The following is a 20,940-nucleotide window of genomic DNA, read 5'->3' on the forward strand; positions in this document are numbered from 1 at the left end:
ACCAGCCCTGGGTTCTCTCTTCTGGAAGCTTCTGGACACCAGGGGGCCCTAAGAATGCTGAGCAAGGGTAAGAAAGTAGCTGGGGCTCATCTGGGCAGCGGGCAGACGGGACCAAAAGTTCAGGGCAGGCTGAGACAACCTTGCCTTTGGGCAACTTTATAAACATGATCCCCACCCCCACCCCCCTTGTCCTGGGGGTCTTCACTGAGGGGCGGCCACAGGCAGGCGCCTGAAAGACATGATCCCACCCCCTCACCCCCCACCAAGAGGCCGAGGGGCTGTGGCGGGTAAGACCAGGCCAGTGAGTGATCCTGTCTCCCAGGGGCAAGGAGCAGCTTTCTGTTTTCCCATTCATCTTCTCCTGTGTGTACCCACTACTGATGCGGGGGGTGGGGGGGGGACACAGCCCTTTGCGGAGGTGCCCGGAAGCAGTGACACAGGCAGAAGCAGAGACCACCTGAGCACAGCTCTGGGGCGGCTCAGCAGATCAGCAGCTGGTGGGGACCCCGATGGGCCACAAATGGCTTCTGCCTGCACCCGCACTTGTGTTAGGGGAGCTTGGGCGTCCGTCCCTTTCCATCTGAGCCCCTGCCCAGAGTTTTCCTGTAAGGGGTGCCGGTGGACTCCGCGGGGTCCCGGCTGGTTCTGAGAGCGAGGCGCCTGACTCGAGAGGCATCACTGGCTGCCCAGTTGTGCGGCCGGAGGGGCAGGGGGTGTCGTAGCCAGGGCTGGGCTCTGGAGACCGGGGCTGGGCTCTTGATTCTGCCCCTCTGAGCTGCAGGTCATGGGCAGTTGGTTTCTCTGAGCCTTACTTTCCCATCTGTAAAATGGGCTGTCTTCCTTGAAGGGTTTGGGAGAAGATAAGATGATGCCTTGAGGCATCCAGGGTGGTGCCTGGCCCACAACAGAGGCTGGAAAGGGCAGACACTCTGGCCCCGGCCTTCAGGGCAGGAAAACCCGCCTGGGAAAGGGCCAGCCCCTTGAGGGGTTCCCCAGAGCTCTCCCTGCCCCCACTCCCACCCATGGCTCATCCCTGGAGTCAGCGAGGGGCTGTCATGTGTTCCTTTATTCACTCTTTTGTCTCCCCCTCACCAGTGCCCCTCCTGCCAGGCTCTGTGTGGGAGCTGGGGTCAAGGGGTAAGCGGCCACCCCAACCCTCTGGGAACTCCGAGGCCAGAGTGTGGGAGTCAGGTGTGGGGCCATGGCTGTGGGTAAGGGTTTCATTATGTCCTTGGGCTGGGCCCTGGGCCCTGGGTCTGGGAGGGACTTTGTCAGGTAGAGAAGGGACGGGGAGGATTGGTCCTTGGCTGGAATGTGGAGAGAGGGGGGACTGGGGGCCTTTGGGGAATGGCTGAGGAGCTGAGACTTGTGTGGGGCTCTCAGGGCAGTGTGAGGAGCTGGGGAAGATTTGACCGTGGGTGGTGGTGGCCTCCGAGCTCGGGGGGGCAGTGGGCAGCTAGGGGCCGTGAGCAGTGAGGAGGGGAGCAGGGGTAAACAGGTTCCTGTGGGTCCCTGCTCCTTCTCTCAGTCACGAGGGAGGGTCCCGTGAGGGTGCACGGGGCAGCCCCCAGCCAGTGAAGCTGTCCTCTGGCCCTTTCTTTGTTGAAGGTGGCTCCTCAGGCAGAGAGGGGCAGCCTCTTCTAGAAGAGGGGCCCTCTTCTAGAGATGGGGGCCTTTGCCGTCCTGCCTTCTCCAAAGGAGAGAAGGTGCTCCTCCCAGCGTCGCCTCGCAGAATTCCCGGGAGGCTTAAAAGTGTGTGGATTTCAGGACAGTGGGCCCTGGGGTGCTGCGCGTTGCCTTCTTTACCGCCCTGTTCAGACATGAAAGATAAGAGGGTTGTTCTCGTGGGTGCAGCGTGACCTCTGACCCCTGCACCGTGTCTCTCCTGAGGACTCAGGAGATACTGCCCAGGAGCCCAGGAATGAGCTCCCTGAGCACGTGCTGGGGAGGGCGTGGGCAGTGACAGAGCTGCCGGCCATCAGGGGCTTCATCGGGAGAGTCTGGGGCCTGTGAGCGCCCCAACAATGCCCATCACAACCTCGGCCCTCCCCCTTCCGAAGGTCTATGCACTTCCTTCCTCTTGACTTCTCTTAAGGTGGAGTGGAGGGTGGCCCAGCTCTCTGGGCCTCAAATGGTGGCATGAAGGGCAGGAGACCAAGCCCACACAGTCAGCCAGGAGACCCAGCCTTTGGGCTCCCCTCTCCCACAGATGTACGGTGTGACTCCGAGCCAGGCCTGTCCCTCTCTGCACCCCTGTTCTCCCTCTGCCCAGCAGCGGGGGGCTCGGGGGGGACCAGGCCTGCCCTACTCCAAGCTTCCCTGGAGGGACAGAGAGGGGGTTCCCGGGGCAGAGTTCACTCACTGGTTCTGCACATCCTGAATGGTGTCGGGCAGCGGCAGGCTCTGAGTCTCTGGGAGCAGGAGGGCAGCCAGGCCACTAAGGACTGGCACCCCCCCGTACACCAGCAGGGGCAGCCAGCGGCCGTGGACAGCCAGCAGCCGGACCAGAGGCCCCAGGATCGCTCCCCCTCGGGCTGCCATCTGGCCCAGACCCACCGCTGTCATCCTGTCGTTGCAGACACACCAGTGAGGGGCCCCTCTGCCTGCCCACTGTGGCTTTGACCTCCCAGCCCCTACTCTGTCCAGGATGGCCCAGTGGTTCAGGCTGAGCCGGGATGCTCCTGGGTGGCCCTGAGACCACATGGAAGGGAGATGGCGGTGGGGACATCCGAGGCTGGGGAAGGCCGCCCCCGCCCTGCCCTCCCAGCTCTGGGCGACCCCTCACCTGAGCACGGTGGGGAAGAGCTCACCGGTGTAGATGCTGACGCAGGTGAAGGCGGCCCCCAGGCCCCCGAGCCCCAGCACGGCCAGGGCTGAACGCAGGGCCCCCATCTCTGTGGACAGAGATGGGGTTATTGAAGTTGGTGGCAGGGGCCCCGAGGTCAGATGGGGGTTCTCTCCAGCCTAGACCTCTCCCTGACCTCCCAATGTCTGTGACTCAGCTCCACCTGGGTGTCCCCAGAGCACATCCCGAGTGACCTCATGGCTACATTCACCGCCCCCAAATTGCCACCCAGCCTGACACCTGGAGCCAGACCCTGGGAGACCTCCTTGGCCCCCTGCTCCCCACCTTCCCCCTGCACTCCGGCTCTGAGCCTTATTTTATCTCCACAGTTTGTCACGAAGCCACCCCTCCACACCATCCCTGCTCATTGCCTGCTGCAGGCCACCACCATCTCTCCCGGAGGCCCCGCAGCCTCCTTCCTAACTGGGCCCCTGCTCTGGTCCAGCGCCCTCTGAGGAGCGGGCAAGGGCCTCTGTTCCTGGCTCAGTGCCCCCAGGTAGGGAAGCCTCGGGCCACAGCCGTGCGCACCCAGGCCCGCGTGCTCACCGTAGGGCACCAGCGTGTTGGCCAGGATGCAGAGCCCTGACAGCACCAGGGACCCCACCTGGGCGGGCCGGCGGCCCAGACGGCTCAGCAGCAGCAGGGAGCCTATCTTGGCCGGAATGTCCACGACCCCAATGAGGACCTGGAGCAGGAAGATGTTGCTGTCTAGGGCCTGCAGGTCCAGGGCCAGGCCGTAGAAGGTGAAGCCAAAGGCGAACCTGCGGGGTGGGGCCGGGGGAGTCAGGCGGGGGGGTGGGCTGCTCATTGGCTCCTTTGTTCTCAGACCCATCTCCACCTTCCTCCTGCAGGCTCTGTGTAGGGGAGGGGTGGTCTCCAGACCACCTTTCCCTGGGCTCCCTGTCAATGCTGCCCGTCGAGAGGTTTGGCCAATGGGAGGCACAGGTGAGAAGTGCAGGTGCACCAGGGGGGCAGTGGGGAGGAGGGGGAAGGCCAGGATATTCCCACCTCCCTCCCTCTGGGTGCCGCCTCCCCTCCATGGCTACGGCTTCTACTGAGCGTGTCCTTCCTCCGTGGCCTCAGCGGTTCCAGTCCTTGCTGGGTGGCCCTGGTGCCTGGGCTCTGATAACCCCCTCCCTCCTCCCTGGCCCCTCCAGATGGCGGCGGGCACGCTCCTCCTCAGCGGGCTGGGCACTTCAGCTCTCCCGGGGCCTTTGCTGTGACTCCTCCCATCTCTCCCGCTCCCCCGCCCGCGCCCCCCCCAGCCTGGGCTGCTTCCTTTGGGAGCCTGACTGCTACTAGAGGGGAGGTGACCGTGCTGCACGCCCTGTCCTGGAGGTGCTGTCAGGACCGTGGGACGGACAGGGGAGTCATTAGAGGCCCCTTGACTGGATGCCAGCCAGAGCCCTGATTCCAGGGTCCCCGGGGGCCGGCGACAGCCCAAGGCAGGCCAGAGGCAGAGGCTGGGGCCCCGGGCGGGGTTCAAGGGGCATCTACCAGCACAGAGTGGAGATGCCGGTCCGGAGGGGCAGCCCAGGCGTGCAGAAAAGGGCACCCAGCCTGGCGGGGGCCTGGCCCACACTCAGCTCCTCCTGCATGGCTGAGAGTAAGGCCTGCGGGGGGCGGGGGGGGGGGCGCCCTGTCAGCACTGGGAGCACTGGACCCACACTCCTCCCTCTGACCCTCCTCCTCCCAGGGGCCCAGTGCGGGGGCAGGGAGAGGGTCTGAGGATTGGCCTCACCTCGGTGGTCAGCGTGCCCTCCACCACCCTCTTCCTGTTGATGACAGCCACCCTCCGCAGCTCCCGCAGGCCCCGCTCCAGCCTGCCTGTGATGAGGAGCCATCGGGCCGACTCTGCCAGCCACCTGCCAGGGTTCAGAGGTGGAAATGGGAGGGGGCCCTGCCTGTGGCCCCCAGGGCCTGGCCTGCACGAGCCTCACTGCCCTGTCTCCTGCCCCCGGGGGCTGGCCTCACTGGTGCCCACAGGCCCCAGGCTCAGGGAGGCCACGCCGTTTGACACCCTCCTTCCCCAACAGGCCACCCTTTCTGCCTTCTTCCTTCTCCCTCTCGGATTGTGCTTGGGAGGCCCAGTCCTCCCCTTCCTGCCCCCCTCCCGACCTGGTGGCCTTTCCCTTGCCTCACTTGGAAGCCAGGCCCAGGTGACCTCGTGTGCAGTAAGGACCCCCCAGTGGTCACGGGATGGCAGGCACCCCAGGGTCCCCTCCTGTCCGGCGCCTCCCTGCTGTCACACTGTCTTCCTGCTCACCCTCAAGGCTGCACCTTCCTGCTTGAGCTGGCTCCTCCTCCAGAGCCCCTCCTTGCAAACAGCTTCACACCCAGCAGGGTCTTTGGTCCTGACATCACCAGCCCCCTCCACCTGCACCCAGTCAACCACCAATTCCTGTCACTTCCAGTATCCCTTGCATCTGACCCGCCCCACTGCCCTTGCCTCACTTTTGACCCTGTGGCCCATGCCAGGATGCTAGTTGGCCCAATGCATCTCAGTTCCCCCTTCTCATGCTGGGACCCAGCCCGTAACACTAACCTGGCCCCCGCCGCCCTCCACATTAGCCCAGACCGCTTGCACTGGCCCAGCGCACCGAGTCCCCTGTCATGCCCACTACCCTACACAGGTTCCTGCCTCCAGCCAGCCCCCCCCCTCCCCCGCCCAGCCAGGCCCCCTCTCTCCTATGAGCAGCAGCTAGGGGTGGGGCCTCCTGCTCCTCGTGCACAGGGCCCTGAGGTCCTTCAGGGTTAGCAGAACCAGGGAGAGAAGGGGGACTCAAGGTACACGTTAGAGGTAGAGTTGACAAGACCCAGTGACCTGCTGGACTTGGGGTGGGGGGACGGGGAGGGACGGGGAGGAGGTGTCATGGCAACTCTGACTCTGGGACCCGGTGGGTGGGGGCTGCTATCCATGCTGGGGAAGCCTCGGGAAAGAGCAAGTGCAGGAGATGTTACATTTGGGATGCCAAGACCCCCGTCACGGAGATGTCACAGAGAGGGTGGGAAATGGGAGGCTGGAGGCCGGGCAGAGGCAAGACCCAGGAGGTGACTCAGGGTCTGTAGCACGTGGGGGGAGTCAGAGCCGGGGGACAAGTTATGTGGCCTGAGAGAGAGCGGGAGGCCAGCATCGGCCTCAGACAGCCAGGAGGGGTGCCCTGGACTCCGCATCATTGACCTTTGCCCTCCACCCTCCTGCCTCCACTCTGTTGGTACCGGGGGGTCGGTAGGCAGAAGGCTACCTGTCAGACAGGACTGTCTCCTCTCTGAGCCAGTGTACCAGGTGTTGCTGTCTCCTGCTCTGGAGAGTGACTGCAAGTTAGTTGCTCAAGGCTCCATTTCAAGAGCTTTTGGCTCTATCCTGTTGGGCTCGGAGAGGGCTGTGAGTCAGCCCTCCTCCCAGTGCGGGAGTCCCGTCCTCCCCTGGGCTTCTGCTGGGCTTCCCTCTGCAGTGACCACAATGGCCAAGCAACTCCTAAGTTGCTGGGTCTGTAGGTGAACGAGCCAGGTTCAGCTCTGTCCTGAAGTGCATCCATCCATCCACCCATCTATCCATCCGTCCATCCATCCATCCCCTCCAACTACCCATCCACTCAGTAGTTTATCATCTATCTATCTATCTATCTATCTATCTATCTATCTATCTATCTATCTATCTATCATCTATCTATCCATCCATCCATCCATCCGTCCATCCACCCATCCAGGTAGCCATCCAACAAATATTTACTCTGCACCTACTATGTCCCAGGAGTTTGGCAAGAGCCAGGCCTGAGGGCTGTGTATTTGAGGGCAGTGCAGATGTTCCCTAACCTCCCCCATATGTCAGCCCTGTGGGGAGGCCAGGAGTCCCCTCTGACCACTGGGTCTTGGTCCCTGTTCTTTAGTAATAACGTCAGTACGGAAGGCTAGCCGGGGCTGTGTGTGTGCGTGCGCGCTGTATCTTTGCATCTCACCCCACACGCACCAAAGCAAGCAAAGTCTCGAGAGGGAAAAGGGCCAAGAGGTGATGGGAAGGAAGGGGTGGGAGAAGGATGAGTAGAGGAGGAGGCACCTGGGAGGAGCAGGGAGGGGAGCAGCCCCGCGGGCACTTGGGTGAGCCTCGTGGGCCTGTGGCGGCCCCCTGTGCCAGGGCCCTGGGCCTCCCCTCCCTGCTCCCGGCCTCCTGCACCCCCCACCCCCTGCTCCCAGGGTGGAGAGTAGGCAGGTCTTCTCTGAGGCGGGGGCATGGCACACACCAGGAGTACACAAAGCAGAGGAAGAAGGGGGCAGAGACCACCAGCTGCAGCAGGGCCCAGTCCCGCACGCCATAGGCCACGGCTGCCATCAGGACCTGGCCGAAGCTGAAGCCCAGGGAGTTCAAGGTCATCGCCAAGGCTCGGGCGCACGCCGATGTCCACTCCATCACTGCAAGGAGACCACAAGGGTCAGCCGGGAGCCTGCGCCAGCCTCCCTCGCAGGGCCCAGGTCAGGTGACCTACGGAGCGTGCCGGTGTTCATCATGACGCCCGCCACGCCGAAGGCCGCCAGGAAGCGGAACAGGCAGTACACGGGGAAGGTGGGGGCGAAGGCGGCGGCCGTGCCCGACACGGCCATCTGAAGGTAGTTCCAGGTCAGCACCAGCCTGCGCCCAAACCTGCGGGCACACGGACACACAGACGGTGTGGCTGGGAGCGCGGCGTGCCACGGCCCCAGCCACAGGGCTCTGGACCCCCCTGGGCTTGCCCGTTGAGCAGAGGCGAGAGTGACACCTGCGTCCGGCCCTGAGTTATCCACCCACGGAAGGCTTGGACGCCCAGGCAGTGTCCCCAAGGTCCAGGCAGCTGGAAGGTGCGCTGGGCAGAGAAGGAGTGCCCTGTCAGCGGGAGTCTTCGAGCAGCATCTGAAGGCAGGCTTGGGGCTGAGCAGATTTTAGCAGTGAACGCTGGATGGGACGGATGACCCTCTCCAACCCCAGAGGAGCCCTGGGGGGAGCCAAGGCCCAGAGCGGGTCTGAGGCTTGCTCCGCGGCAGAGCTGGATGGTGTCAGGAGTGAGGGCGGCAAGATGCCAGGGCTGTAGGAGCGCAGGGGTGCGAGGAAAAGGGTGCTGCCAGAGCCGGGGGCACTCACCTGTCGGAGATGTGGCCGCACACCGCAGCTCCCACCAGGATCCCAGACAGGTAGATGGACTGGGCCATGGGCTTTAGGGCGTGGGAGTCACACACCAGGTCCCACTGGGGGGAGAGGAGTGGGAGCTGAGCCCAGAGGTGAGGGGGCGGAGGCGCTGGATGGGAAGGCCCGTGGGAGCTAGGCGAGGGTGGATGGCCTGGTGACCTCTAGGGTGGTAGGACCGGGCTGTCACCCTGTGGCCCTCTGGTCCAGGGTCAAGCCCGCTCTAGACTCATCCGCTCTCCCCTGCCTCACCCACTCGGCAGCGCCACCCTGAGCTGGTGCTTGGTCACCACTCCCCCAGGCCTCTCTGGTTCTACAAAGAGGCCCCTTCCCCTTGCTGGGATGGGCAGCCCCTCCCTCTTGCCCAGATTTGCCTGATTGGCCCCCCAGGGGTCGCCTGCCCCCAGACAGGAGGTGGAACTGGGCTCCGAGCTTGGGCGGCGGAGAGGGGAGCTGCCTGAGTCACAGCTAATCAGGGGCAGCCCGGCCGACCTGGCTGTCCAGGGCCCCAGCTCTCGGTACCACCCACCCTTCCACAAGCCCGAGTCCTGCTGCTGACTCGCCCCCACCCCGGGGTGATGTCCTGGAGGAGGGGGCCTGTCGAGGCGGGTCCCTCCCAGGACTGGGCCATTCTGAGTCCAGTCAAATGTGAGTTCTGACCTTGGCCTCTAAAGCGCCAGGACTTGGGGAAGGTGTCAGGAGAGGCTCTTACCTTGGAGACGATGGTGGAGGTGAAGGTGCTGCGGTCGTAGACCCAGCCGTCCATGCACGGCTCTGTGGCAGCCTCGCTCCAGTTGGTGGCCGTGGCGTTGGGGTCCAGGAGCTGCCACTGTGGTTGGCGGAAGCGGCGACACTGATGGGGCTCATGGTTGGGGCCCGGGGGGATGGAGACGGTCAGGAGGTCCTTGGGGCCCAGGGCCCCGGGGACACTGGCCTGGGCAGTGCTGTTGTCCAGGAGGGGTACCCAGCATCGGTGGCTGGGCACGGCGGCCGAGAAGTTCTCCAGCATGCTCTGAGTGGTGAGCCACACGATGGGGACCACCAGAGCCACCATCTGGAGAACCTGGAACCTGCCCAGGCCACCCACTTGGTCCAGGAGTTCAGAAAATGCCATGGAGCCCACCTGGGGGGCCCCAGTGGAGGTGCCCACTTCACAGAAGCTGGCCCGGGGCAAAGGGGCCGACGGGGGGGCCCTGCTTCCCCCACAGCAGCACCTGCTTCTCTGGCCGAGAAGCCTGGAGCGGGGCAGAGGCCACCGCCCTCGCCGGCACCGGGCTCTCCAGGTGTCTGTCCAGCAAAGGTCACTCAGGTTGGCTCCATCCGGGACCAGGAGCTGTGAGGCGTGACCCTGAAGCCACCAGCATCCTTCCAGACGCAGCTGGCCCTGGACCTCCAGGAGAAGCTGGTTACAGGAGGTGGGGGAAGTGGAGACTGAAGCCACCCAGACTGGAATTAAACTGTGACCAGGTGACACTTACAGAACAGGGGTTAGGAATCAGTCAAAGTTTAACCCAGCTCGGAGGGAGGCCCAGAGGTCAGAGCACAGCTGTTCCTGCCCGGCGGGGAGGCCTGGCCAGGGGCACCTGGTCTCTGATGGGTGTGGGGGGGCTTTGGCAGGGCTGCCACCCCCCTCGGCACCCCTGCCCGCCTCACAGGGGGACTCTCCAGGGCTCACGCAGGAGACCGCTGGCCGGGGTTCTTACTGATCCTGGGACTGGCGTGAGCCAGGAGCGACACCTGTAGGCTGCGAGGGCCTCCGTGTGCGCGCGCGTGTGCGTGTGTATGTGTGTGTGTGTGGCCTGGGCCTGAGTCCTCGGTGGCAGCCATCTGCACCCCCACCTCCCCGCCGGTGCGGCCCTGCCCCCCCAGCCCCCGCCCTCTGTTGTCTGCCGCCACTCATCCCCAGCTGGCACGACAAGGGCCGCCTCCTCCAGGGGGCTCTGCTGGCTTATTCTTGCCTCCTTCCTGGGCTCTAAGTCAGGAGTGGAGCCCCATCTTTGCACTGACCTGCACCCTTCTATTATTGTCTGGCTGGTCGCATTTCCAGCCAGGTCCTGGAGGGCAGGGACCCTTCCCTAGAGCATCTTTGGGACCAGCACAGATGTGGACAGCAGGTGCAGGCGCTGTTAAAATTTGCTCCAGCTGGTTTTAACAGCAGCTTCTATTTTTTTTTTTCCGGAGTATAAAATTAACGCACATGTTTTCCAGAAATTTCAGAAAATATGGAAAGGTACAGAGAAAACAAAGATCAGTCCTAAACTCACCAACCAGTGACCGCCACTGTTGACACTTGGGTGTAAATACTTCTAGAGTCTGCTCCGGTCATTGGCACGTTCAGCTTCCTCATTCTGGGTTGCAAGCCAAGCTTAACGTCTCCTTTTGTAAAACCCAAACAGAAAGGCTCTGCCTTTAGCTGGCGATTCTAGCCTGTTCACATTTATTGGAATTACTGTCATGCGTGGACTTCCGGTATGTTTTCTTCTTTGCTGTATTTTCCCTTTACATCTTTGTTTCCTTGTTCCTATTTTCTATGGAACCCACTGCGTTTTCTTGCTGTATATTTCTTCTGTCCTGGTTTGGTGATGGTGCATTGCATTTCTGTTAGCCTTCTATGGGAGCATACCCTTCCAGAGCTATTTTATGTCCCCTTCTCCTTCATCCTCTCTCAAAAGATGTCCTTTCTCCTCATTTCACTAAGGAAATAGAAGTCATCAGAAGCCAACAGTCTCGTTCTCTGACTTGCCTCAGCCCCCCCCCCCCCGTTCTGCCTTCGCTCCTGCCACCTCCATGGCCCACATGCTCCTCCTCATCATGGCCTCCTCGCCGTGTGCCCTGCAGCCCACCTCTCCACCTCAAGCCTCTTTGGCATCTGTCTTTCCCTCCCTACTGGATAGTTCCCACCAATGTACACATATGCGAGTTTCCGGGGTGCCTGGCTGGCTCAGCTGGAAGAGCATTTGACTCTTGATTTCGGGGTCGTGAGTTCGAGCCCCACGTTGGGGATAGCGGTTACTTAAAAAAATAAGTAAATTAAATTAAATTAAGAAAAAAACCAAATATGCCATTTCCGTCCCAATCCTCAGAAAAGTCCCCTCCCTCTTAATGCCTCTCTTCGGCACCCACCTCTTTTCCTGCTACTATTTCTAGTACAATCCCACAAAAGTGTTACTGGCATTCACCTCCAATTTCTCTCTTCACATTCTTTTTTGGATTGATTCCCATGAAGTTTTTGTCCCTGTTGCACCCCAGTCCGCAGTGAGCTCACTGCCACTGCATTCAGTGACTTTTTCAGGGCTCCCCTTACTTGAGCCAGCACAGCCTCTGGCCCTCCTCCTTCTGGAAGTCACTTCCCTGGGCCCACGCCCTCTGCACCTGCTTCTGTCTTCTTCACTGGTTCCTTCTCTTCCCTGCACACTCCCAGTCCTTGGTCCTCTTCTCTATTGTTGGCACAATTCACATCTTCAAGGATCTCTCCTTGCGAGGCTCAGCTTTAATCCAACCGCCTAAGCTTGGGGGTCTTTTGGAATAACTTTCTAGGCCCCAGGTGGAGCCCCACTCCTGCCCCGGGGGCACTGTGTCAGCAGACTGCAGGTGGGGGCCTGGGAAACCTGGCAGAATCTGGCAAAGGGTGAGAATTCTTTTTTTTCTCTCTTTTTAAACTTAAATTCAATTAACTAACAGATAATGTGTTACCGGTTTCAGAGGTAGAGGTCAGTGATTCATCAGTTGCATATAACACCCAGTGCTCATTACATCACGTGCCCTCCTTAATGCCCATCACCCAGTGACCCCATTCCCCCACCACCTCCCCTCCAGCAACCCTCAGTTTGTCTCCTGTGATTAAGAGTCTCTTATGGTTTGTCTCCCTCTCTGATTTTGTCCTGTTTTCTTTATTTTTTTTTTTTTTTAAGATTTTATTTATTTATTTGACAGAGAGAGACAGCGAGAGAGGGAACACAAGCAGGGGGAGTGGGAGAGGGAGAAGCAGGCTTCCTGCTGAGCAGGGAGCCCGATGCGGGGCTCGATCCCAGGACCCTGGGATCATGACCTGCGCTGAAGGCAGACGCTTAACGACTGAGCCACCCAGGCGCCCCTGTCCTGTTTTATTTCTTCCTCTCTTCCCCTATGATCCTCTGTTTAGTTTCTTAAATTCCGCATATGAGTGAGATCATATGATAATTGTCTTTCTCTGATTGACTTGTTTCACTTAGCATAACACCCTCTAGTTCTATCCACGTCGTTGCATCTGTTGTTGGACATCTAGGCTCTTTCCATAGTTTGGCTACTGTGGACATTGCTGCTTTAAACATTGGGGTGCAGGTGCAAAGGGTGGGAATTCTTACCAGAATCAGCTCTCCCGGATCTTTGTAGAGCCCTGTCGAAAAGTAAGGTAAGATTCCACATTGCCCCTTCCTTTCCAACTCCAGACTCTTGTGAATTCAGGTTCGCAGTGGTTGTCCATCTTTTCTCTCCCGGGGACAGCTATAGCCTCCTTGTCTGTCTGGTTTCGTGTCCCGAGGACTTGCTTGACCTCCTGTCTACAAGGGGCCTGCAGATTATCAGTTCTTACATATGCAGGCAGCTCAACATTGGGTTGGGGGCCCCGAAATGTGACCGGACAGAAGTGTGGGTTGCACCCCATTTGCAGCTAGGGTCTTCCCGCCTGTTGCCAGCTCTCAGGGAATTTGTCTCAGTCCTCTTTCTTTTGGCCACCTTTGGGAGTGGCTCTGGACCTTGGGAGGGTGCTATCTTTTGCACCCTCTCTGGGGACACCTCTTGCATCCCTGGAGCCCGTCCATACTGCCAGGAATCTTTACTCTTTGCTCCCACTGCAACTTAACAAGGTGTTTGAAAGGATTAAAAAGTAGCTCTACGGTCAGAAGTTGGTCACACTGGAAGCTGATATTCAGAGCGGGATAGGAACTTTTTGAAAGACCTTCTCCCCTAAGCTAAAATGAAACTATGTACCCAGAGAGAAAGAAGCCTCTCCAAAGACAAACAGCTCTAAATTTAGAACATAGGGATCTTTTGATTTCCATCTCAGCTAGGACCTTCTCCCTGATGAAGAGAGGCAAATTGAAGATAATGTAGCTGGATGGGTGGGGTCATCCCCTTGATATCCTTTGGACTAAAGGCATTTCAAGTCATCGACTGGTGAGCTCACCTAGGGAGCAAAGAGATGAGGTCTGAAATGGAGCCCTTGGTCTCCAATTTTTAGAGGTCAGAAAGAGGAGGATCCAGCAAAAGCGAGTGGTTTAGATTATGATGGTGGGTGAAGGGAGGGACGAGGAGCAGAGGGTGAGGCAGATGGGCAGAAGACAGAGGGGAGATCGAGTTGTGGAAAGGCTTAGCGTTCCCCCCCCCCCCCCCGCCCAGAACCAGCCTTGGAGAGTATCAGGTGTTCTCAGGAGATTGCGTACCCCCTCGGAAATGGGCACAGGTGCGGTGTTCATCAACGTGGGTTTTTCTTGGACCTGGGGATGCACCGTGGACATCTTTCTGGCTGGATCGTGCAGCAGGTTTTTTGTGATTCCTCCCAACCCCCGATGTCCTGCGGTGACAGCAGCTGCCTTTGGTCCCAGGCCTGGCAGGAGAAAGGGCAGGCGGGAGTGCTTACTGTCAGTGACTCAGCAAATTCCCCGGGAGGCTCGCAGGGCTGGCAGAATCCAGGTGGGTGGCTGGAGGAGGCGGCAGTCAGAGCCAGCTGGGTTTGCTCCTGCCTCCAGGGTCCCCAGAACTCAGGCCACAACATGAATGTGGCATCTGAGCCTCCGCTCTCCTTCCCCCTTCCCTCATCTCCATGGGCTGGATTCTTTAAGACAGGATGGCTATCCTGGGAGAGCGCTCTGGGTTGGTCCCTTTGAGGGTGTCAGCCAGCTTGTCACCTTTGTGCAAAGCCTTCGATGACACCCCAGTGCTTCAGAGGCAAGACCAAGCTGCCTGGAGCCTTCTGCTCCCCAGTCCGCCCTCAGAGCTTTCGCTGTGCTGCCTCTTTCACGGGGCCCGGGCCCGGCCCCCACAGAACACGGCTCATTCCTGAAATGCCCTGCATGCCGTCTCCTCTTGTTTGCTCTTTCTTCTGTCTGAGGGCCACTGCCGCCAGTCCAGCAGCCCAAGCCCACCCGCTCTCCCAGCTGCTCCCCTGCTGCCCCTGCACGCCTCCCTGACAGCTCTGTCCCTGCCGTGGCCTTGAGCTCTTCAGATAAGGGCTGCATGCGTCCTAAGGGCCGGGTCGGAGTCCCCGTGCCCCGGACAGTGCCCAGGGCAGGACCCGGCATGCAGACCAGGCCCCGGGCAGGGCAGGGCACGGCAGGGCTTGACGGACCTCCAGTTCCTCATCTGTGGGAAGAGCATCATAGACCCCATTTCACAGGGTTGTTTCCGGGACAAGAAGTCACGGTTCTCAGAGGGTCTTCACCTTCTCCAGACACCCCCAACATACACGTGGTGGTGCCTGGAGTTCTGACATCTCCAGAACCTCTGAAGATCTGGTCTCCTGAGTGTTCCTTCTTTCAAACTGCTCTTCTGGGCAGTTCTGAAAGTCTGGAACTTTCCTTTCTGGAAGAACATGGTGGCCCCACTCCTCCTCATCACTAGTAAATGTGCCCAACATGGGGCTATGGACTCAACTCAGAATTACCCACCGAACAGCTGAGAGATGCCTCAATGTCCCATGACGATGGTGGTGACGGGGGCTGATACCTAACGGTCACTGAGTCTTTATTATGTGTTGGACACGATTCTAAGTTCTCTCCCTGTACTAACTCATTTAATCCTTCCAGCAACCCTTCCAATTAGATATTCCATTCTTACACCCATTTTTACTGATGTGGAAACTGAGGCTCAGAGGGGGTGAATCCAAGGGCACCACAGCTACTCTGTGGCAGAATTGGGACTCCAGCCCAGGTCTGTTGAGCTCCAATAACTATGTTTTTAACATCTGAGGTTGGCTGAAGGCTAGTGGGTAGCAAAGGAGGATGCCGGGAAGCTACCGAAAGCCTCATGGCAAGCATCCCTGCCTCAGCGCCCCTGTCCCTCTCACTGGGGTCCTGCTCCCCTCCGATCGGCAGCCCCTTCCCTCAGATCCTCTTTCCCTTGAATCCCAGTGCCCCCATCTCCTAGCTCAGCACCTCCCTAGAGGGAGCCCCAAGTCAGTCCCTGTCAGAGCCCCTCGGTGCCCAGGCCAGAGACCCCTTTGCTTCTCCATGCTGCCTGCTCAGCCTCCGCTCGCACTGGACCGGATTTTAGCTCTACTTTTGTGTGGCCGAGAGACTCAGTAAGAGATTTCTCTCGGACAGAAACGTGGCTCTCCCGGAGCCGACTTCCAGAGTTCCCCCCAGAACAGCCCATTTCCCCCGTTGCTGCACCATGCGGGCCCTGCCTCGTACCCAGCCCCAGCGGGCCGGGGTGCACAGAAGCCCGACCCCTTGACCCTGGCATGGTTCCAGAGGAGTCACAGGCATCAGCCGCCGTGGAGCGTGCTCTCCTCTGGCCTCGAGGCTGCTGACCCTGGGGAGCAGGCGGGCGGCCACCTGCAGTAGCCATCGCCCACATGGGGGCCACTGGGTGGGGGCATGGCTGCGAGCGGCCACCAGCTCGGTGCCATCACGGGCAGGTGCCCAGGGCTCGGGGATGACCGTGCAGTGGTTTTAATTGGCCCCCTCGTGCGAGCTGCCACGGCCTTGACCACAGCCCCCCCGTGATTGCGGCCCGGACCCAGGTGCATCCAGCCCATTGAACAAATGCGCTCGAAATAGGTCAGGGAGAGCCCTGGGCAGCTTCCCTTTCATGTGCCCGGCAGCGCGGGCACGTCTGGCCTTCCTTCACCAAAGGGACTTCGCTCTCCTTTCTGCATCAAAAAGATATTTCATGTTAAAATTCAACGGAGAGATGTTAACCAGCGGTCGGAATAAGACTGGTCAGAGCGCGGGCCGCTCACACAGGCTGAACTTTGCCTCGCTCTGCGGAGGGTCCGGCCCACCCCTGGCAGCGACCGACTGGCACATTTTAACAAGGCCGGGTGCAAACACCTCCCCCCTCCCCTCTTCTCCCACCAGGCCCTATGGGAGGGGCTGTGGGGGGGGCGGGCAGGGTCCTTAGCCTTCAGGGCAGGGTTCCAGCATCCTTACTGAATAAGCCAGACGCTGCATAGCTGCATTTTAGGAGCGCCTGGTCCTCTAGCAGGGCCCGGTCTCTTCTTGATTTTATGAGTTACAGCCTGTTGTCAAGAGCGGTGATTTTAGGTGGGTGGGAGGACAAGCTGAGGGTGGGGGGTGTGGGGGGGACGGGGATTTTGGCAAAATCCCTCTCATTTTACCCAGAAAACACAAGGGCGGGGTTTGGCCGGCAATGTGCAAACACATGGTGCGACTGGGCGTTAAAATTCTGCTTCTGGGGATGAGAAGCACACAGAGGCGATCAGAGTGACCAGCGCCGGCCAGGCTGTTAACAAACCCGTGAATTCTCCCGAAAGGAGAGGCGGTGTTGCCCGAAGGTTATGCACGCAGACTCTGGAGTAGGCCGCCTGAATTGAAATCCCTGTTTTGCCCAAGCTGTGTGGCCTTGGGAAAGGAGTTTAACCTCTCTGTGCCTCAGTTTCCTCCTCTGTAAAATGGGGGCGATGATAGTTCTGATCTTATAAAGCTCCTGTGAGGACAGAGCGAGTTGGCGCAAATCACCTCTAACAGCCCCCGGCGAGCAGCGAATGCCCATTGTTAATGTTATTACCAGCATCTTTTATTTTTCTGACAATGAGGATGGGGGAGACACCTGGTCGCCCTGGGAAGCTAACTTGAGAAGGTTCTTGGGAAGCTGGGGTTGGCCTGGAGTCAGATCAAGCAGGAATAGGTGTTTTTGAAGGACAGGCATCGACAGCACGCCACAGAGTCAGGCTGCTGGGTCAACGTGTGATTCATCTTTTCACATATGGCAGATACTTGCTTGGCCGTTTTAATGAGGAACTCTTTTGGAGAAAGAGCACCTGTGTGAATGTGAGGGGGGCTGGATCTTGGGGCTTACTCCCTGTCCCTGCTGTTTGAACAAAATGCAGGAGGGTTTGGGGGGGCAGTGAGGGTGGGGCTTCCCGGCTCCTGGTTACTTCCTGCCCCCCCCCCCCGGAGTCTCTGTCTGCCACGGGGCTTGTGACTCTCCCTACGGGTCTATACCCCATGGCTCTGAATCCTAGAAACCAAAGGCCAGCTTCCAGCCTTTATATGCACACACGCACACACGCACACATACATTCACACGTGCACACGCACGCACGCACGCACTCACACACACGCACACATACATTCACACGTGCACACACACACACGTGCACACATTCACACGTGCACACACACGCACTCACACACGCACACACGCATGCACGCACATACGCACGCACCGCCGGCCTCAGTCGGCAAGGTTTGAGGAGGCAGAGGGTGTGTTTGCCCTGCAGCCATTAGAACATCCAGGTCTGGATGGAACTGGATCGTCTTGCTTCCTCCACCTCCCCCCCCTCCCCCACCAGAGGTCGGCTCCTTCTATCACAGGACCATTCTGTCCTCTTTTTTTTTTTTTGCTGTAGTTTCTCCTGCAAAAAAAGGAGTGTTCTCAGGGTCTTGCCTGGTGTTCTCAGGGTCTTGCCTTCCCCCATGCAGCCCAGGGTGAGGGTGGGGGGTTCCTCATGGAGACAGTTGTATCCCTGAAGGTCAGGTCTCAGCTCCTGTGGATGCCCCGCCTCCACTGGGTACCAGGCCCAGGGGGGCCCCAGCACAGCATCACCAGGCACTTTGGGGTGGGGCTGACATCACATGAGCTGGGGGGTGTAACGGCATTCCACTGGGTCTTAACCGTGAAGCAAGTTAACATTCCTTGCCTGCTGACTTAAGGCCCTTGATCTGCAACAGAACCAATTTGCTTTCTTTGAGATTCGCACAACACTGGCCTTGGGGAATAAGGGACCAGAAAGTTCCCAGGCCCCAGAGGCCAGCAAGTCTGCTTGAAGTGCCTTGGCTCTCTGCTTAGTCCAGCAATCTTTCAGTGAAATGTTTTTCCTTTTTAAGGTCACACGAAGGACTTCACTGACCTCCCTTTGCACATGTGTAGACTTGCCCCCCTTTGCAGAGAGAACAGAATAGTCTTGCACAACCACCCCCGGGGCACCGAGGAACCAGACCTTCTTGTACCACCTCGGAGCACAGAGAGAACTCTGGAGGTGGCATCACCGAGTCTGCACGTAAGCAAGAAAAGCCACAGACCCCTGGACTCCCTTAGCTGATGAAACCCCTTTAAAAATCTCTGGGCCAGGCAGAAACCTCGTGCTGGCCTTTGGACAAGAATCCACCTTCTCGGGGCGCCTGGGTGGCTCAGTTGGTTAAGCGACTGCCTTCGGCTCAGGTCATGATCCTGGAGTCCCGGGATCGAGTCCCGCATCGGGCTCCCTGCTCAGCGGGGAGTCTGCTTCTCCCTCTGACCCTCCCCCTCTCATGCTCTCTCTTTCTCTCTCATTCTCGCTCTCAAATAAATAAATAAAATCTTAAAAAAAAAAAAAAAAAGAATCCACCTTCTCCTCAGGTGGCCGGCCTCCTGGATAAAGCTCATCTTCTTTCCCAGTCAAAACCTGTCTCTTCAGTATTGGTCTCTGAGCCACAAATGATGGAAGATGGACAGCCAGACTTGGGTTTTGGTAACAGGAGGAGGGGTGCATTGGTGGCGTGGGGCCCCCGGGCTGTGCACTTCCTCCGTCCCTTGCTTCTGCTTCTCTCTTGGCTTCAGTCTCCCCCCACCCTTTTAAAAAGATTTTATTTATTTATTTATTTATTTATTTATTTATTTATTTATTTATTTATTTATTGTTTGAGAGAGCGAATGCACACGTGTAGGGGGGAGGAGCAGAGGGAGAGGGACAAGCCGACTCCATGCTGAGCGCAGAGCCTGACGCGGGGCCTGATCCCACGGCCCTGAGATCATGACTTGAGCCAAGATCAAGAGTCAGACGCTTACCTGACTGAGCCCTCCCAGGCGCCCCCGTCTTGGCTTCGGTCTGCTACAGATCTGTTTCCTCCACACAGAGAAGAGCATGGCAGCCAACGCCCCCAAATGTCAATCCTGCTGCTCCACTCCCAGGAAAGGGCTGATTTTCTTTCTTCCTGTGGTTAGAAACACCTTGGGAGGGGGCTCTGGCAGGCCAGTGACGGCATGTGCTGCCTCCTGGACCCAAAGAACACGGTGCCTCCCACTGATGCCACGGGGAGAAGGGGAGGCATGGGCAGGGGGCCTGATCTGACATTGGTGCGTGGAGATGGGGTGGAAAAGAGAGTATCTGTGGATGGGTGGGGGTCCCTGGAGCCTCTCGGCCACGCACTGAGCTTGGGGAGGCAGGGCTCTAGGCTTTCAGCAGGTGGAGGCCAAGGGAATGGAGATGGAACTGAACAATGGAATGTTCTCTTTGGCCTCTTCATGCTCTCTTCTCTCCCATTCATTCATTCACTCATTCATTCGTTCATCCAACCAACAACTATTTAAAAAATACCTTGAGTCGGGGCGCCTGGGTGGCTCAGTCGTTAAGCGTCTGCCTTCAGCTCAGGTCATGGTCCCAGCGTCCTGGGATCGAGCCCCCCTATCAGGCTCTCTGCTCAGCGGGAAGCCTGCTTCCCCCTCTCCCACTCCCCCTGCTTGTGTTCCCTCTGTCGCTGTGTCTCTCTCTGTCAAATAAATAAATAAAATCTTTTTTAAAAAAAACCTTGAGTCAGGCTCGGGAGCGGAGTTCTGGGGACACGGTGAGACAAATGCTCACACCTAGACTGTGAAGCGGCCGAGAGTTGAGGGCAGAGCTGAGCAGCAGGGGAAGAGCGTGTGTGAGGTCCCTGTGGGGGGCAAGGACCTGCCAAGTTCATGGTGCGATGAGCCAAGTGAGCGGGGGCGGGGAAGCTGGCAGGGGATGAGCCCATGTCATGCAGGGTCCTGGGGGTCTTGTGAGAACCCACTGGGGGGGAGCCACTGGAGGGTTTCCTGTGGGGCAGTGATGGGAGCCCTGGAGAACACGCGGTGGATGGTTACTGTGTGTGGAGGGCCGGGGGCAACAGTGGGAGCTCCTGTGGTGTCCAGGGGAGAGGGGACCGTGGCTTGGGTGGTAGCCATGGTGAGGACAGACACGGATGGACGGCAGGTATGTTTCAGCGAGGGAGACAGTGAGACTTGGTGACATGGGGTGAGAGAGGGAGGGTTCAAGGACAACTCCTAGGTCTCTGGCTCCCACATTGACTGGATATAGGGCATCTCGGGTCTGGGAGAAGCTCAAGCCTTCACTGTGGGCCGTGTTGAGGTCCTGACGTCAGGAGGGCTGCGCAGGGGGGTGTTGGGTCGCAGCTGGCTGTGAGAAGAGGCCTGCCCACACAGATGACCGCAGTCTCGGGGAGCTGGCCAGAGGGGCCTAGAAAAGTGAGTGGCGGGAGCCCGGGGGGCTGCTCCTGCCAGAGTATCCTCGTGTGGCTCCTGGCGCAGCTGAAACATGAGAGAGGCTTGGCTCCTCCAGACTTACGTGGTGTGGTCCAAATGCTGTGTTTTAAACAAGTGAGCCAACATTGAATATTCTGGAGATTTCACATCAAAAATGTGGCCTCTGACTTAAAAACACTCGGGAAGCTTGGCAACCCTGGGCTCAAGCTTCCGGGCGACGCTGTCTGAGCCGGAGTGGCCTTGAGCCCTTGAGGCTGATCTCTGTACTGACCCACCCTACCCCCAGCCCGCTGGGCTCTCCCCAGACGTTTGAGTTTGCGAGCCTCACTCTCCCCTTCCGGAAAAGCCACCCATCTGGGGAAATCCCCACCAGGGGGCTTCCTCTCTTTCAAGTTCCACTCTTGACCTTTCAGCAAATCCAAGGGACTCCATCCAAATTCACGCCCTCCCTCCGACCACTTCCCCTGGCACCCACTTCCGTTGGTCGAAGTGGGTC

General features: G+C 59.1%; 1 protein-coding gene across 1 annotated transcript; it reads right to left on the reverse strand.

Moving 5' to 3' along the window:
• Positions 1-1,044: 1,044 nt before the first annotated feature.
• Positions 1,045-13,296, reverse strand: SLC22A12 (solute carrier family 22 member 12). Its single transcript, XM_045892551.2, has 10 exons — positions 8,713-13,296; positions 7,959-8,062; positions 7,330-7,484; positions 7,087-7,255; positions 4,587-4,710; positions 4,343-4,458; positions 3,392-3,606; positions 2,786-2,894; positions 2,363-2,566; positions 1,045-1,810 (listed from the first exon to the last, which is right to left on the reverse strand). The coding sequence occupies exons 1-10, from the start codon at positions 9,112-9,114 to the stop codon at positions 1,747-1,749; spliced, it is 1,662 nt and encodes a 553-aa protein (XP_045748507.1). The 5' UTR covers positions 9,115-13,296; the 3' UTR covers positions 1,045-1,746.
• Positions 13,297-20,940: the final 7,644 nt, after the last annotated feature.

Source organism: Mirounga angustirostris, unplaced genomic scaffold (genome assembly GCF_029215605.1).
Source record: "Mirounga angustirostris isolate CCGP_5_RB_7025 unplaced genomic scaffold, mMirAng1.0.hap1 SCAF_13, whole genome shotgun sequence".
Classification (NCBI taxonomy): Eukaryota; Metazoa; Chordata; class Mammalia; order Carnivora; family Phocidae; genus Mirounga; species Mirounga angustirostris.

Bases quoted from the DNA above. Each gene is read 5' to 3' on its own strand.
- SLC22A12 (XM_045892551.2), bottom strand. From the start codon at position 9,114: ATGGCATTTTCTGAACTCCTGGACCAAGTGGGTGGCCTGGGCAGGTTC. The intron at 7,485-7,958 runs GTGAGTGCCCCC...GTGTGCCCGCAG, and splicing joins TGCGGCCACATCTCCGACAG to GTTTGGGCGCAGGCTGGTGC. The intron at 1,811-2,362 runs GTGAGTGAACTC...ATGTCTGAACAG, and splicing joins ATTCAGGATGTGCAGAACCA to GGCGGTAAAGAAGGCAACGC.